Below are 16,586 nucleotides of genomic sequence, written 5' to 3' on the forward strand. Positions count from 1 at the left end.
CAAGAACATAAACTAAAGTAAAAGAGAGTATGATTGATCGTTTCCAAGTGCGTCACTGTTGATGCACCTTGCTCCTGCTGTCATCCGATTTATTCAAAGTGGATGACGACGTCCCTAAGTTGTCATTGTTGACGGTGTTGTTGACGTTGTAGTTGTTGCTGACATTGTTGTGGGCTGGTCCACTGTCCAATATTGGTTGTGGACGGAATGCATCCATCATGAATACAATTAAGAACAAGCCATATAGTATTAGGCGTGCATTATGTTGACTGACGTACTGATGTACGAGTACCGAGTTGATAGTCTCTGCATGTGGATTAGCAAGGAAGTGATACAGTATAGCCGAGAATCCAATCGTGATCCATGGTCTAAGTGGGGCGAGGGCGAGGGCGAGGGTTAGGGCGAGGGTTGAGGGTCGAGGGTCACATGAGGGAACAACTTACAATGATGGAGCAGTGAGTGATGTTGGATATGCAGGCCTAAAGTAGTGTATAATACATGTCTTGAGTAGCTCACCGGTCTGCGAGGAGATGAGTGTAATGAAGAGGGATCCAAGTGTGCTGGGCGGTAGTATGGGCCATGTGTAGCCGCGTTGAGTAAAGGGCTCGGAAGGGTACATTGGCAGTGAATATATCTGAGTGATATCATTGACCGACAGTGTGATCAGTAGTAATATATTGATGACCTTGAGCTGTCTAAGTAGGAATTGAAGCAGGTATGGAAAGATGGTCATTATCGTCCAAACAGTGAGCAACATGACTAGATGATCGTTGTAGAGCCATGGTGGCGAGGTGCCTAGGAATAGATGGACCAATGTGTCTGCGGCCATGTCGTGAGCGAGGAATATAAACAGACGCAGGAAGATATGAGCACCATCACGTCTCAAGAACTCGAAGCTATTCAAGTTGACCAAGCATTTGTTTACTGATACATATATGAATGGTGTATATATAAGGAGTTCGAACAGTGCCTCACTCTCTGTCAACACTAAACCTTTACCAACCTTAGACATGTCTATCTATTGTTGATTGAATATATTGTTGTGATTATATGATTGATTGATTGATCGAATGAATGAATGATTGATTGTTATTGACAATAGATGTACATGTGCATCGTATCTGTATGCTTGAGACGATGACAAGTTTATGAATCATCTGACTTTTCGTCTGACCATGATGTGGATGTTTCAGATTCATCAAACATAGTTTACTCATTCACTGTTGAACCAACAGATATTAACAATAATATTACAATTACAACATGATGACATCATCTATACCTAGATTGTATAGATGTCTATACAATGTCAATGGCATCAATGGCATCAATCACAGCATTGGTAGAGTGATGACTACATCAGGCTATCAATATGTTCGTCACTATGCCTCAGCATCAACATCATCAACATTCGACTCTTCGGACAAGGTATGATCACTCGATCACTCAATCACTCAACCACTCAATCAATCATGGAATCATTCCAAACACTCGATTGATCATTGATGGAACTATTCCAATCACTCTATCAATCTATTTCGACTGATCGAACAATCAATCAATCAAAGTACTGACACTGACTGACACTGACATAGACACAAGGCAGGACAAAGATAAAGAACAACTTGTTCCAGAAGGTATTGTTGGGCGTTGGATCATCGATTGTAGCAATGGTCAATCCTGGAAGAGGTGATATGGTTGCTACATTGGGAGAGGTCACTGGCGGTTGTGCATTGAAGACACTTAAACAGAAGATGCAGGATGATCCTGTTGGCAGACAGTTGCTCGAAACAAAGCCGAGGATCAGACGCGAGACATTCCCTCAGAACCTGCATCTCCTGCCACCCACAACGTTTGGAGGTGCCTACCATCTCTTCATGCAGGAGCACGGCTATTCGGCCGACGACAGGACACATGTGCGCATGATTGAGGATGACGACGAGGCCTACGTCATGCAGCGATATAGAGAGGTGCACGATTTTTGGCACGTACTGGCTGGCATTGACACGACAGTGCAGGGCGAGATCGCTGTCAAGTGGCTGGAGATGGTGCAGACTGGTCTGCCAATGTGCGCACTGAGCGCTGTGGTTGGCCCGCTGCGTCTCAAGCTCTCAGAGCAGAGCACACTGGTCAAGCATATGATCCCCTGGGCAGTGCGTTGTGGTCGCAACTCCAAGTTCCTGCTCAATGTTCGCTACGAGGATCACTGGGAGACGCCCATCGATGAACTGCGACAGGCACTCAACTTTGAGAAGTACCAAGGTCCTCAATCAACTGATCACAGTATATAATAATAATATAGCATGGTTGGCTGGTCAGCCAATCAATCATTTGTACAATCAATCAATCAATCAATGTTGTGTAGCCATGCTCCATCCATCATTTGGTAGTCTTCATCATTGGAATGAATGAATGAATGAATGTGTATTCGCATATTTGATTGAATGAGGTCCTAATCGATCGGATGATGGACAACTCACTCACTACAAGGTCAAGTCGAGGCTGATGCAGGCGATCTCTTGGTTGTTCTGATCGGTAAAGACGACGTTTCCAGTGTACTTGCCCGATGGCACATTTGATGGGATGTTGCCAATGACCGATCTCTGGTAGTCGCCAGCTGAAATTGGACATTGATATGGACTGTTTGGAATAGAGCATATATCCTCATTCTGATTGATGATCGTTATGAATCCATACTTGATCAACAGATGTGCGTTACCACCAGTGACTGCTTCGTCTGTTGATTGATTGGGGTCGGTGAGTCAAGCGACGAGATGGCATGTTTGAATGACATGATATAAACATACTCAATTGACCAGTGGCAGTAACATTGAGTGACTGACCCTTTACAGGAGGGTCTGGAGTGATGACTACTTTCTGGATTTGGAAGTGATCATTTGCTGTTCCACAGTTTGACCAAATATCACATAGAGCTGGTGTTGTTGTTGCCAATATCAACAAGACAATAATAGCAATGATTGACTTGTTATTCATCTTTATATTATGTTATGTGTATATGTATGTATGCTTATATGAAGATATATATGTACAGTTGATAGACTAGTCTATGGTCAACTCAGATACTTCATTCATCAACAACATAAGTTTGAATTCAAAGGTTGGACAGAAAATTCCAAAGAGAGATAGTCAAGGTCACATGCACAAACTTGAATCTTGCCCATTTCGGGTGATTCCCAATCATACCTCCTCAAGTATCAACATGGAAATACAATGAAGTTCATTCAATTCTATTCCATCAAAGGGAGGTGTACTTGTAACATACCTAGATACTGTTGTTGACAACATGTTGGTTCCCAACATTAAAGTGTTGTTGTTAAAGTTAAGTTATATGACTTGTTTGAATGAATGAATGAATGTCGTCTGCTCGGGACCACCTGTTGCACCCCGACATGCAAACACACAATCAATGTGTCCAACAACTTCATTCATTCAGTTCATTCGATCAATCATTGTAATGTGAGTGAGTAAGTTAGTCATTGAGTCCAATGTTGATCAACAGAACAACAACAACAACCTTATTCATTCGTCAACAACTACAAACTAAGTTTATTCATAATCATCATCGTCGTCTTCATTTCTCAACAACATCAACAGCATCAACTACAACTAATATCTTAAGATCAACAGCAATGAGCCAACAACAACAACAACAAACTGAAGTAGTAAGATTGTATCATAAACAAGCATTGTCATTGGATGATGCAAAGTTGTTGTATGCAAGTGAGGAGATACCTGGTCAAACAGTGCCTGTGATTATACCTGTGGAGAAGGAGAACGAGGTGGAAAGCCTTGCGAATGGCAAGCATCTGGCTATTCTGCTGGAGCAAGACCAGGCAAAGATAAGGGATGTGCAGCAGCCAGCCGATCAGTTCAACACCAACCGCTACTTTGACAAGCTGGACTCGGTGCTGTTTGGACATCACCTGTTGTTCGCCCCGCTGCTCAGCTCGACCCAGACCATCATGATGTCGCAGCTCACCTTCACGGGCCAGGGCATCGTCATGGTGGCCGATCGCCAGACTAATGCGCGCGGCCGCGGCAGCAACCCCTGGACATCACCACCCGGCTGTCTGGTCTTCTCGTTTAAGTGCAAGCAAGAGGACGGCACCAAGCTGCCCTTCCTCCAATACCTAGTGGGCATTGCCATGATCCGTGCGATTGACGCGCCAGAGCTTGGCGTGCGTCTCAAGTGGCCCAACGACATCTACGCCGCCGATGGCAAGAAGGTCGGAGGCATCCTCTGCCAGTCGAACCATCTCAACGGCAAGTTCGACGTGGTGGTGGGCGTTGGCCTCAACGTGGAGAACGAGCAGCCGACTGTCTCGCTCAACCAGCTTGGCAGCGTCCGCTTCAATCGCGACGAGTTGCTGGCACGCTTCTTTACCGAGTTCGAGTCGATGTACATCATGTTCACGCGCCAGGGATTCATCCCATTCGCCGCCGAGTACATGTCGGCATGGCTGCATACTGATCAGATCGTGCGCCTTGAGGAGTCCAACTCCATGGTCAAGATCGTCGGTCTGTCGCCCAGCGGCTTCCTGCAGGCGGCCGAGTGCAACGAGAGTGGCGTGATCAAGCCAAACCAGCACACCTTTGAGCTGCATCCCGACGGAACATCATTCGATCTGGCACATCTGACAATTAAGAAGAAGAACTGATCTGTGGTTGGTTTGGACATCCAAGCACAATGACACAACGATACATCGACCACCATGCTCAATGCGATCGATCGTAGTAATCATTCATTCATTCACGTTCATTCATTCTCACGATCATTCATTCATTCTCGATCATTCAATTCAATTCAATTCAAGCCTGGTTCACATTCACAATGAAGTTTGAATCTACATTTATAAGCAAACTCGCATCAAACCATCAACCATCCACCACCGATGTATGACATTACTGCTGTATGTCATTGTACATTGACAGTACACTTCAATCATTCCCATAACAATTCTTTGTCAATTACTCTTCCGTCATCACGTCATTCCATTACACACTACTCTCACACACATACACACACACTCACACACATACACACAATGATCAATCAGATGACGACCAAGTCAGTCGGGTGGGGGTGAACATACATCTTGTAATCAAGATATACATGTGGTGATTGAATTGATATGCATATCATCATTGCTATTTCCTTTACTCGAAAAGCCAGCCTGCCACAAGGTACCTCTCTCTTACCGCTGATGGTTCCTCCCATTCCCAACCGTCAACTCGAATTCAATTCTTTCGTCAATATATCCAACGGTGTATTCAGTAGCATAATAAACTGTCATATGACCACCCACATGTACATGGCATCGTATGGTCCGTTACATCACCTACCATTGCTATGAGTTCGGTGTCGTCCATTCCAGTCCAATTCATCCAACACACACCCACATCCATCCACTCAATCCACCATTGATGGGTAGGCAGATGTCCAACTCCACATGCAAGTGCATACTACACTCACTCTTACCATCTTCTTTCCTTTTCACATCACTCATACTCTAATTAGTTTGGATGTCTAATTAGACATTATCTTTATGAACAGTAAGTTTATCAAACCCTCGCTCAACCCTTGCCCTAACCCTTGCCCTCGTACATTCACAAATAAACAACATAAACAGTGCAGAAACAGAATACTATTTATAACAATATACAACAATATTATAATGATAATAACATCAACAACAAAGACAAGGATAAGGATAAGGACAAAGATACATATGTCCAACAACCAAAGATACTCAGCTCATCGATGAGATTGAGGAAACCTCATAATAATATTGCACCTCAATCAACATTGCCATTGAGCTTCAGTGGCAACAATGTATTTCTAAAGAGGAGTAGTAGTAATGGAGTCTTCAATAGAGGATCTTCGGCATCGACCTCAACATCAGACTCGCCAACTGGTGCCGATCACATGTCACAGGCAACCACACCATCAAGATGTTCACCAATCCTATCACCTTATCTCAACTGGGTCAATGTTCAGAGTCTGTTCACTCTCGAGATGATTGAGAATGGCAAGAAGAACAACAACAATAATAATAGTATAAGTAGTAGTAGCAATAATAATAGACCTCTACATCAATCAAACTCATCAGCTATATCAACTTCATCACAATGCTCACCGGCATTGTCGCCAACTACTGCCACTCCACTCAGCAACTCAATCGAAAAGACAACTCCGCCACCACGACCCCCGCGTCTAAGTCAGCCGCCACTCTCCTCCCTTCCCACGTCCTTGTCCTCCTCCTCCTCCTCGTCCTCGTCTACGTCCACTCCTACGACCGCACCCCCTACCATTACATCCTCTGGCCGGCATGCGCCTGCCGAACCCGAGATGCTGGACGTCTTGTCCAAGGTGCGAATCTTCCAGGAGAAGGAAGCGCGCAACCTTGAGCGTCAGTCATCATATGTGGCGAAGAGTCCAAAGAGTGTTGGAGGGCAACCAGCCAGCCTGCCCGCGACCAACTCACCAAACTTTAAGTTTGGCAATGTGCGCAGCCCGATTGTGTCGCAGTTGAGGGACCGCCGATCGATCCCCAACTCACCCATTCGTCTGTTCCAACAACAACAGCGATTGCGGTTGCAGGAGCAGATGCGCCAAGAGGAGTTGGAGCAGGAGCAGGAGCAGGAGTTGCAGCGCATCCAGAATCGTCCAATACCCAGCAGCTTCAGCTTTGACATCCCGCCACTGCAAGAGGTGGTACAGTGGTGCGCGCTGAACCCGCACGTTGAGGAGGCCAGACTGTCGCGTAGCAACAGCAGTAGTAATGGCAGCGGCAATGGTGCCAATCCTTATGCACACCAGATCAAGAAGCCGTACCCGCCATTCTCGCGTCCAGACGATGATGAGGCGGCCAACACAAGACATGCCAACACACTACAATTGTTGGCTGAGCTGTCTGGTACGGAGGAAGACTACCTACGCGATGTGGATCATGTCATTGGATGGCTTAGGCCATTGCTCCTCAAGAAGAGATATGCAAAGTCAATGTTATTATCCCTCGTCACTGGCATCGAGTTCATTCGTAACATCAGTGCCACCCTTGTCGACGACATCAAGGCAAGTCGAGGCGGTGATCAACTGACCGTGGGTGCGGCCATCGAAGTATTCCAGCGAGCTGTATGTACCATGTGGCGTCATCAATCAATCATCTTGGATCGCTCACTCACTCACTCACTCCATCAATCAAACATAGTATCCATTCCTAAGGTTGTACTCCGAGTATTGTAAGAACTATTCCAAGTCAATAGCATTCGTTAGTGAGTTGTCAAAGTCAGATGGACACTTTAGCCAAGTACTCAAGGACATTATGGACGACCCTCTATCACGTGGACTTGGTCTACCCGACTTCCTAATCAAACCAATTCAGAGACTGTGCAAGTATCCATTATTCTTCAATGTATGTCTCCATCCCAATCCATCAATCAATCGATCCATTAACTCACTCAAACATCTATCCAACCATCCACAGGAACTGATAAAGAACACCGCCGACGAGGTTGTTTATGCAGAACTGATTGAAGTACATCAGAACTTGAATCAGGTGGCAGTGTTTATCAATCAATGCCAACATCACTCGGATGATAATGAGCGATTGGTAAAGGTGCAGGAATCAGTGGACAACGTGCCATTCGCTATATTCGACTCATCAAGACGTTTGCTCAAAGAGCTGTCAGTGCGCCTGGATCGCGAGTCTGGCGAGACCCGTCATCTATTCCTATTTAACGATATACTGTTGTTTGCCAAACCAAAAGGAAAGGTAACCAATCGCTATCAGTTCTCTGCTTGCATCCCATTGCATGCTGCCACCATCATCATGTACGACGTCGAGTCATCCATCTCGATCAAAGGTGGCGACGCTGGTTCATCCATCCGAATCGACCTATTCTTTGCCAACGCCGACGAGATGAATGAGCTCTACCATCTAATGTATCACCAGATGAAGGAATACCGTGTACATCACCAAGTATGTTATTATTGATTGATTGATTGGATTGATTGGATTGATAGAGTGGTGAGTGGAATGAACTAACATCAATCATCATTATAGAGCGCAATGAATAGGACATTAGGAGCACAAGTTGCCGCTCCACTGTGGGATGGATCGGACAGTTCAGTACATGTACACTCAAAGAATACAGATAGACATAGGGAGTTGAAACGTGGTCCTAGGGGAGGACTGTTTGCCATCATGGATGCCTTTGACAATCCGAATGGGGCAAATACAACAATGAACGATACACAACCATTACCAAAGAGTCGGAGCAAGTTATCATTGGCATTCCTTAAGAATAAAGACTAAAGGTCAGTTATCGATATCCATTAATGGATATTGTAACAATTGGACAGGTTTCAGATATTATTTTTCGATTCAGATTTGGTCACTTTGTAGTTTGGGCCCTTGATGCTTGTGAATTACTATGTGTGGACAAAATAGACTGTCTGTTCATTCACTCTACATCTACATACATTATCAATTATATAAAAGCAACTACAATATGGTGATCATCACGCTTCCCACTGGCAAAGTATCCTATCAAGGAGACGGGCAGACCAAGGTTAGTGATATCAGGCCATTGTTTGTGAATCAGTTATCAAACAATGGTATGGCAATGTTCTATTTTGTCATGAAAGATGATAAGAATGATACTAGAATCAGTGAGACACATTGTTGAATTTGGATAGTCATTTACGAGTGATAATTGTTCCATTGGAAAAAGGTACATATCATTTATTTTGATTAATCTTTGTCATATGTTGGACCTCCACTAACTAAATTTGTTACTAGTGACCGACCCAATCAGGATTGGAAGGAAGATATGTTTGGGACTACCATCATTCTATAATCAACCTCTATCAAAAGGTTTTAAAAGGGAGCCTTATTGCGGTTCTGGACATATTACTTGGTACAAGTGGTGCGATGATCTCAACACAAAGCATACGAACGACTTTAAGTGGCGTGAAAGAATGGTTGAGCGGGATCAGATGTCGGAGGCCCGGTCCTATCTTCAATCCTTATAATGACCTCAATGGTTTGGAGATTTTCGAACCTAATCATCTTTATCAATGGAGAATCCAAAGAGGACAATATTTATGAGACGACATGTATCAACTTCGAGTTGAAGATCCATGCTTTCAATTGTGATACGAATTCAAAATGGACAAGAAAGCATAAGTTGGTTGGATATATGATCAACACAAGTTTGAAATAATTGGGAAAATTTAATAAGGGACGATAGGTCAGTGACTAACCTATTGTGGAAGAGGGTCAGTGAGAATGGTCAATTGAGACATCACATTATAAATCTCATCACATATAAATTCCATCACATATAAATTCCATCACATATAAATCTTATCACATATAAAATTTCATCACATATAAAAATTCATCACATATAAATTTCATCACATATAAATTCCATCACATATAAATCTCATCACATATAAAATTTCATCACATATAAATTTCATCACATATAAGTCACATCACATATAAATATTTATTGCTTCAACAGCAAAGCCTTATTAGAGAATGGATAGTGATTCCTTGTATCGTTATTTCGATGGCACAGGACACAAATGCACACAATACTTCATGAAGAATGTTGTTAACTACGAGCTGAGACCATTGAACAGTAAGCAGGTTGTATGGAACAAGCTCAACAAGACCTTTGTTCCAAGAGAAGATGATGTGGATGACATCATCAGAACCCATCACATGGGACAGGGCGTTCACCTTCACCGAGGTGTCCTGGCCACTGTCACATCAATATCTCATCTCTACACCATTAACAGTATGTGCGACATCTCGATGATCGGCATCCTCTTCGGTATATATACCCACACTCACTTATTACGCAGACATCAACGTTAGGGTCCGTATGTTCATCAAGCTTTGTAATACTTGCCATGGTAGATCAACGCAACCTACTCCGAATCAACACACAGAGCCCTTGCAACAACAACAACAACAACAACAACAACAACAACAACAACAACAACAACAACAACAACCTGCCCCATCGCCAAACGAGGGGAGCAGCGACAGTAGTTGTAACCCCTCATCACCAATTGATCAAGACTCCATGGAGAGTGACAACACAGACGACGAACCGGAACATGGCGAGGACGATGCTGATAAAGATGATGATGACGACGACGAACCGGACAATGATCCGATCTGCGCATATGGGGAACGTTCCATGTCGGGTATGTACTCAGTGCGACAAATCTCTACAAGGCCCAAGGCCCATATAGCCATCTAATATAATCAATCACACCACCCCAGAAAAGGACATTCTCATCCAGAGAATCCACAATATGCTCAGGTTAAAGGACAACAACGCACTAAGAGTCTTTTCCTTACCAACTTTCGACCACAGATCAGCCAATGAACTTAGTGCCCTTTCAAAGACCTACAAGAAATACTCGCTGTTCCTGCACCCGGATAAGAACACACAAGGCACAACAGCCAAGCAACTAGCTCGCATACAAGAAGCATTCAAGTTCATGAAGAACGCATACGAATCATTGATCACTGGATATAAGACCATTAAAAGGGACTAATCTTTATGCGGGCACATTTTAAACCCAGATTGTTCCTACATCCTCATTGTGCGGGAACATTTTAGACAAAGATTGTTCCCACTTCAAATTGCGGGGGGGATAAATTGCATTTGGTTTATTCTCGCATTATTTACAATACACATACATACATAATGTTGGGAGTAAACAAGCGAACATTGGATGGAGACTATGACTGTGGCACATTTTAACATTGGTCAGACGCCGACTACTACGAGTGGGCACTGGCCCACCTTGATGAGTCAACGACCAAGGTGTTGATAGAAGCAGGAGTGGACACCCAAGTGTTCTGCGACCTCACAGAGGGCTACCTCAAAGAATTTCGCATCAAAGTGGGGCCAATGATGAAGATCATCAAGATCATACCAATCATCAAGAAGGCGATGGAGGAACACAAAGTTATGAGCGACCCCAGCATATACACCCCCCGTCAAGCAAGCAGAGCTTCACTTTAGAGATCAACTTGCGACTGGAAAGAAAACTATCGCGTTCAGCTCACTGACCGGCTCCTGATGCAGCAGAGTCAGAGAAAGTATGGTCTACTCAATCTCCCTTTGGCCAACAACATGCCAGACGATTATAATTTGATCTCTGTATCAAAACCTTGAATGGATTCGTCGATGCAGGCTTCGAGCTCGATGTATTGAACGAAGCGACCAGGAAGATCTATATCAGTCTCTTGCTATCCAGCGTCCTTATCCTTATCATCACGTCCAAAACAAAAAAAGTGAGTCACAAGTAGATGATTGATCAAACTAGACTTGTTCTCCACATCAAACGCATCGTATCTGTAGTTTCCAGACGCTCTTGAGCTTCCTTTAGTTTCCAATTCGAAGTAGCACCAGATCAAAGACTTGCTAAATCTCTTCTCCGGGTTGCCAATGTGCGCATTTATACGTGAGGAAACATCAAACGTTGACATGCCAATGTAGGAGGGAACGAGATACATCTTTGCGTCGTTGAGCAGGGCCTGAAAGAAGATGTACACTCCAGCTATCTGTGTCTTAGGAGGTGATTCTGTGGTCTTCTCGCACTGCCATCCAAATATTTCTTGATCTAAATCATTGAAAGATTGTATATTAAGGGCTGAGTTGTATTTGTTGGTGGCTGAGGCACRAGTGAGGAGTATGACCAAAAGAATAAGTGGGGTRGTAGTCCGCGAGAATAGACAGAGAGAAGTCATTCTTCTTAGAGATTGAGATTATATGTATTATAAAAAGAAAGAAAGGAAGTATTAAATATACGTTTACAGACAGCATCACAACAGAGGAGGCGAATCCTTACCCCCTTCCCTGTCCCCCGCCAAATAAATAAAAAGAAATCATAATATAYWAAAATCACAACAACCAAATGGTCACCCAAAATCACTCTCGCTCCACAMMCCTTTCTCATTWGTTAGACGAGCACAAAACGGCATATATACTRCAGAGRCAATAATGCTCCCATCACTACCCGTATATATCCTACGAATAATTACATCAYATCTTGAATATATTGATATACTATGTCTTCTCYTAGTTTGCAAAAAGATATTCTTGTTGCAAAACATTTCGCCGTCATTAAGACATCACTTTGGATCTCCRCTCGTTGACAAGAAGTTAAGAACMATTAAACGAGTATCATCATGTTGGTATCCGACACAAKCATTCTTGGATGATACAGTCTTTCTCACCAAGGGAGTCACCGAGGGAGAGCTTCAAATTCCCTTGTYAGTTACAAATCTGAAGCTGGCCAAATACAACAAACCTCTYCAATTCGAAACAATACCAYGTTCAGTGACACACCTATCGTTTTTAAGCCTCAATCAACCTCTTCAAAGTGGACACATACCACWGTCAGTGACACACCTATCGYTGKACCRTTTCAATCAACCTMTTCAAAGTGGACACATACCACWGTCAGTGACACACCTATCGTTTTTTAGCTTCAATCAACCTCTTCAAAGTGGACACATACCACWGTCAGTGACACACCTATCWTTGRRARAYTTCAATCAACCTCTTCAAAGTGGACACATACCACAGTCAGTGACACAACTATCGCTTAGGTTATACAATCAACCTCTTCAAAGTGGACACATACCACAGTCAGTGACACATCTATCGTTTGTACTTTTCAATCAACCTCTTCAAAGTGGACACATAYCACAGTCAGTGACACACCTATCGCTGGACCGTTTCAATCAACCTCTTCAAAGTGGACACATACCACAGTCAGTGACACACCTATCGTTTTTTAGCTTCAATCAACCTCTTCAAAGTGGACACATACCACAGTCAGTGACACACCTATCGCTTTTTAGCTTCAATCAACCTCTTCAAAGTGGACACATACCACAGTCAGTGACACACCTATCGTYGSARSATTTYAATCAACCYCTTCAAAGTGGACACATACCACAGTCAGTGACACACCTATCGTTTTTTAGCTTCAATCAACCTCTTCAAAGTGGACACATACCACWGTCAGTAACAMACCTATCGTTGGARARYTTCAATCAACCTCTTCAAAGTGGACACATACCACAGTCAGTGACACACCTATCGKTGGAAAGCTTCAATCAACCTCTTAATGGAATCTTATTACAACAYGTAACGCATTTAATATTTGGACCTCTCTTCAACCAATCTCTTTCATCCGAACATATTCCATCCGTTTCGTYACTGTCGATTCAATGTTCTAGATTCTCTCCAGARAATTTTGGCWTGGTTGATCACAARTATCTCAATGAGCTTCGTATTGGTCATTACATAACCAACGGCGAWGTAGAAAKTGACAGAATTGATACATTTYTCCTAACCGGATCATTTTTGGATCACCAGMAAAATGTCCAGACTCTGACAAATATGAGCASTCTTTCACATTTGATCATCTCCATTCAGCCAAGAGGTCGCCTCAACAAACTAAAAGATGCTGTGCCACWCMTTCTCTTGCRTCTTCTCAAGTCAATACGAACMATAACCCTGCAAATATTTACACATGGARGCCTTGACATTTTCGATTCTCCTGACTATCGAGTGATTTGGAGACTGATTGACAAYGACACTGCACTGTTGGTACCAATCACAGAGAAACCCAATGATGGAAATGCGATCGGATCTTTTTGGTGCTTTAGTAAGTCAAWGCCACRTGGGAAGAACTTCACCTCCAACCAACTYYAMCTCAGAGACYTKCTGAAAGAGAAATCTATAGTKCAGATGTCCAGACTTGCAAAAGGCACGTTGGTTCGATATCTTACCGCCATGGGTATACAAGCTGACACACCACGAATGACCAATCTCCAGTTAGCAATGACACTATCTAAAGYGTTAAACAAGAACAATAAATAATATARTGTCCTTTGAGAACATCCATATATACATGCATGATAAAGATGAAAATGCCACAGCATCACATCGGGTCTAGAGAATACAGAATCGAAGCCTATACGTATACCACTTTTGTACTAGGTACTAACTAGATGCTCTTATATATAAGAGGTTTATTTATCAACGTCCGTCTGCCTGAACGCAAGGACAAAAGGTTAATTGTTCCGAATCGGTTCAATCAAGAGGATACTGTTTGGCAGATTTGTCAATGATTGGTGTGCAATTATCCACACCTACTTTTAAATTTATTTGGCTTCTTGGGTACAATCATAGCCCTTGCTGCCTTCAGTCTATTTGTGAAACTGTTTCCAAGAAACCTTTGTGTGCCCCGGTCGTATAGTAGTTCGCTCATATTTTCCAGACAACTGCATTTGATCATCTCCTTGCATCTGGCGCACGCAGCGGTTACTTTCATGCCCATACATCCTGGGGGGTGCTCCTCGTTGTTGGCGTTATTATTATTATTGTCATCGTCATCATCATTCTCGTCATCTTCATCATCATTCTCGTCATCGTCATCATCATTCTCGTCATCGGCATCGTCATATTCATCTAACTCTTTAGTCTCCTTCATCTCTACGTCTTCATGTGACTGGTGTCCCAGAGATTTCTTAAGTTGCGTGATGGAATCAATGCCAACAGCAGTAGTGTGGCTGGTGACAGAACTACTAAATATGGGAGCTGCTTTAAAAGTAATTGGTGTCGCATCCGTAGTTTGAGGTGATTCGTCATATTGCATAAACCATTTTTCAAATGAATCAAGGAGGCTGACGGGGTTCGTATCGAATTTGAAGACCTCGACTCCACCATGTAGAGGACTGTTGATTATGGTCATACATATTGAGAGTAGCTTGCTCTCTATATCCACTGCATCGTACCTAAGATCTCCCACCTCCTTTGGTTGGAGAGGGAATAGGCACCATCCTATAGTATTATCTTTAAAAATTTTTTTTCTTTGGTGTGTCTTTATCCTATCGTACATTCAGTCGAGTTCATGGCATCAGGAGACTTCCCGGAACCAAGGTCAATTTCTGGGGATGTGTCACGAGTGCTGGTGTCGGATATCTCTCTGAGATTGAAGGCAATTTAGAAAACACTCAATACACGGAGATTCTTGATGATGCATACTCTCGATCCATCCGATATTATCATGGCCAACTCCCAGACTTTACACTGGCGATGGACAACTGTCCAATTCATAGAGCAACAAATGTCACCAGCCACTTGAGAAGGAAGAGGATACCCACCCTATTCATTCCCCCATATTCACCAGACATCAACATTATAGAGAATCTTTGGGCGATCTTGAAGAAGAGAGTCAAGAGAGAGCTGGCAAAGAACCCTGGAGTGGTCCTTTCCGACCTTGCCAATGAACAATGGGAGCTAATGGATGACAGCATTGTTGAGAACCTATACGCCTCCTTGCCACAACGAATGGAGGACATTATAACAGCGAATGGATGGTGGACCAAATATTGACAACCTCCTTTGTCATTATTCTAGTTCATCGTTCCGATACCTTCGATCAATTTTCGTTGCATAAATAATGGCCATGTTCACTACTTATCATTTCAACACTCTCATTCAATTATTTGTAAATAAATATAACTAGCAATAAGTAATTCAATCAAGATTAGTAGATAATTGAGTCTATTATTTAGAGAGATAAGATATCATTTGGTATCTCTTAATATTGAAGAGATATCAATCACCTATCTGTTTGCTCAGGGGGTGGCCATAACTTATGAAACGTACTGTATATGCTATAAGTTGAGCTCCCAATATATGCTGGAACAAGATGTGCTATTCCATTTTGTTGGAAGGACTGGAAGAAAATATACACTCCAGGTATTGATGTGTCCATTTTTGATGGTGATTTGTCTATTGGTGCACAAATCCACTTGTGTGTGCGAAGCGCTGCATGTCCCGGAAGCTGAATATCGAGAGCAGCACTGATTTTCTTACTGCTGACAGCTTGAGGGGGAATGAATATGAGCATTGTGAGAAGTATTATTATAGTATACAGAGATAGAGATGTCATTTTTTATATATTTTTTTTTATATATGTTGCGCAGTGTGTTGTATTGGATGAATGAACAAATGAAATGGCAAGTGATTGCTTACGCCTCACTGCTGTCGCACAAAACGCGCGCAAAATAAAACAACACACAAAAGAAAATAAATAAATAAAAAATGTGCCAAAGCAACAAGAGGCAACCACGCACGCAGGTATCAATCACTGCACCCACCCCACGAATTCATTTCATTTGAATTTAATAATATTTGTAACTACACATATTTTTTGCACAGAGAACAACTAATCCATGTTCATATTACTCTCAACTTACATTCTAAGAATAATTTTGCTACATCTTGACACTATTGATGTATAATAAAATAACTTAGTAAGCAGAAGCATCATAAAAAAACAAAAAAAAAAAGAAAAAAAAAAAAAAAAAAAAAAGAAAAAAAAAACAACATCATCACAACAACCGACACCGAAGAAAGAAAGCCTATATCACTGGAGAGATAAATGAGCAGAGGTAGAATATGTTACTAACTTTACATTCACCCATCTCCCAAGGCCTCAACAT

The 16,586-nt window shown here is 42.7% G+C and overlaps 8 protein-coding genes across 8 annotated transcripts; 5 read left to right on the top strand and 3 right to left on the bottom strand.

The window, feature by feature from the left end:
- Positions 1–52: 52 nt before the first annotated feature.
- SAMD00019534_105630 (hypothetical protein) lies at positions 53–1,012 on the bottom strand (the record flags this gene model as incomplete). The annotated part of the gene is made up of 2 exons (XM_012894401.1): positions 53–368; positions 444–1,012. The coding sequence occupies 2 exons, from the start codon at positions 1,010–1,012 to the stop codon at positions 53–55; spliced, it is 885 nt and encodes a 294-aa protein (XP_012749855.1).
- A 254-nt stretch (positions 1,013–1,266) lies between these two features.
- SAMD00019534_105640 (hypothetical protein) lies at positions 1,267–2,412 on the top strand (the record flags this gene model as incomplete). Its single annotated transcript, XM_012894402.1, has 3 exons — positions 1,267–1,428; positions 1,596–2,283; positions 2,366–2,412. 3 exons carry the CDS (start codon positions 1,267–1,269, stop codon positions 2,410–2,412), a joined length of 897 nt encoding a protein of 298 aa, XP_012749856.1.
- Positions 2,413–2,483: 71 nt separating this feature from the next.
- SAMD00019534_105650 (hypothetical protein) lies at positions 2,484–2,994 on the bottom strand (the record flags this gene model as incomplete). Its single annotated transcript, XM_012894403.1, has 2 exons — positions 2,484–2,737; positions 2,808–2,994. The coding sequence occupies 2 exons, from the start codon at positions 2,992–2,994 to the stop codon at positions 2,484–2,486; spliced, it is 441 nt and encodes a 146-aa protein (XP_012749857.1).
- A 656-nt stretch (positions 2,995–3,650) lies between these two features.
- On the top strand, positions 3,651–4,679 carry SAMD00019534_105660 (hypothetical protein; the record flags this gene model as incomplete). The annotated part of the gene is made up of 1 exon (XM_012894404.1): positions 3,651–4,679. The coding sequence occupies one exon, from the start codon at positions 3,651–3,653 to the stop codon at positions 4,677–4,679; it is 1,029 nt and encodes a 342-aa protein (XP_012749858.1).
- Positions 4,680–5,567: 888 nt separating this feature from the next.
- Positions 5,568–8,339, top strand: SAMD00019534_105670 (hypothetical protein; the record flags this gene model as incomplete). The annotated part of the gene is made up of 5 exons (XM_012894405.1): positions 5,568–5,574; positions 5,652–7,156; positions 7,233–7,436; positions 7,509–8,003; positions 8,088–8,339. The coding sequence occupies 5 exons, from the start codon at positions 5,568–5,570 to the stop codon at positions 8,337–8,339; spliced, it is 2,463 nt and encodes an 820-aa protein (XP_012749859.1).
- Positions 8,340–9,572: 1,233 nt separating this feature from the next.
- On the top strand, positions 9,573–10,606 carry SAMD00019534_105680 (hypothetical protein; the record flags this gene model as incomplete). The annotated part of the gene is made up of 4 exons (XM_012894406.1): positions 9,573–9,834; positions 9,902–9,919; positions 9,989–10,249; positions 10,329–10,606. 4 exons carry the CDS (start codon positions 9,573–9,575, stop codon positions 10,604–10,606), a joined length of 819 nt encoding a protein of 272 aa, XP_012749860.1.
- Positions 10,607–13,470: 2,864 nt separating this feature from the next.
- On the top strand, positions 13,471–13,935 carry SAMD00019534_105690 (hypothetical protein; the record flags this gene model as incomplete). The annotated part of the gene is made up of 1 exon (XM_012894407.1): positions 13,471–13,935. A coding segment is annotated over one exon (465 nt), but the record flags the coding sequence as incomplete, so codon positions are not given.
- A 1,768-nt stretch (positions 13,936–15,703) lies between these two features.
- On the bottom strand, positions 15,704–16,033 carry SAMD00019534_105700 (hypothetical protein; the record flags this gene model as incomplete). Its single annotated transcript, XM_012894408.1, has 1 exon — positions 15,704–16,033. A coding segment is annotated over one exon (330 nt), but the record flags the coding sequence as incomplete, so codon positions are not given.
- Between the last annotated feature and the right edge of the window lie 553 nt (positions 16,034–16,586).

This window comes from Acytostelium subglobosum, assembly GCF_000787575.1.
Source record: "Acytostelium subglobosum LB1 DNA, scaffold: scaffold27, whole genome shotgun sequence".
In the NCBI taxonomy this organism is placed as follows: domain Eukaryota; phylum Evosea; class Eumycetozoa; order Acytosteliales; family Acytosteliaceae; genus Acytostelium; species Acytostelium subglobosum.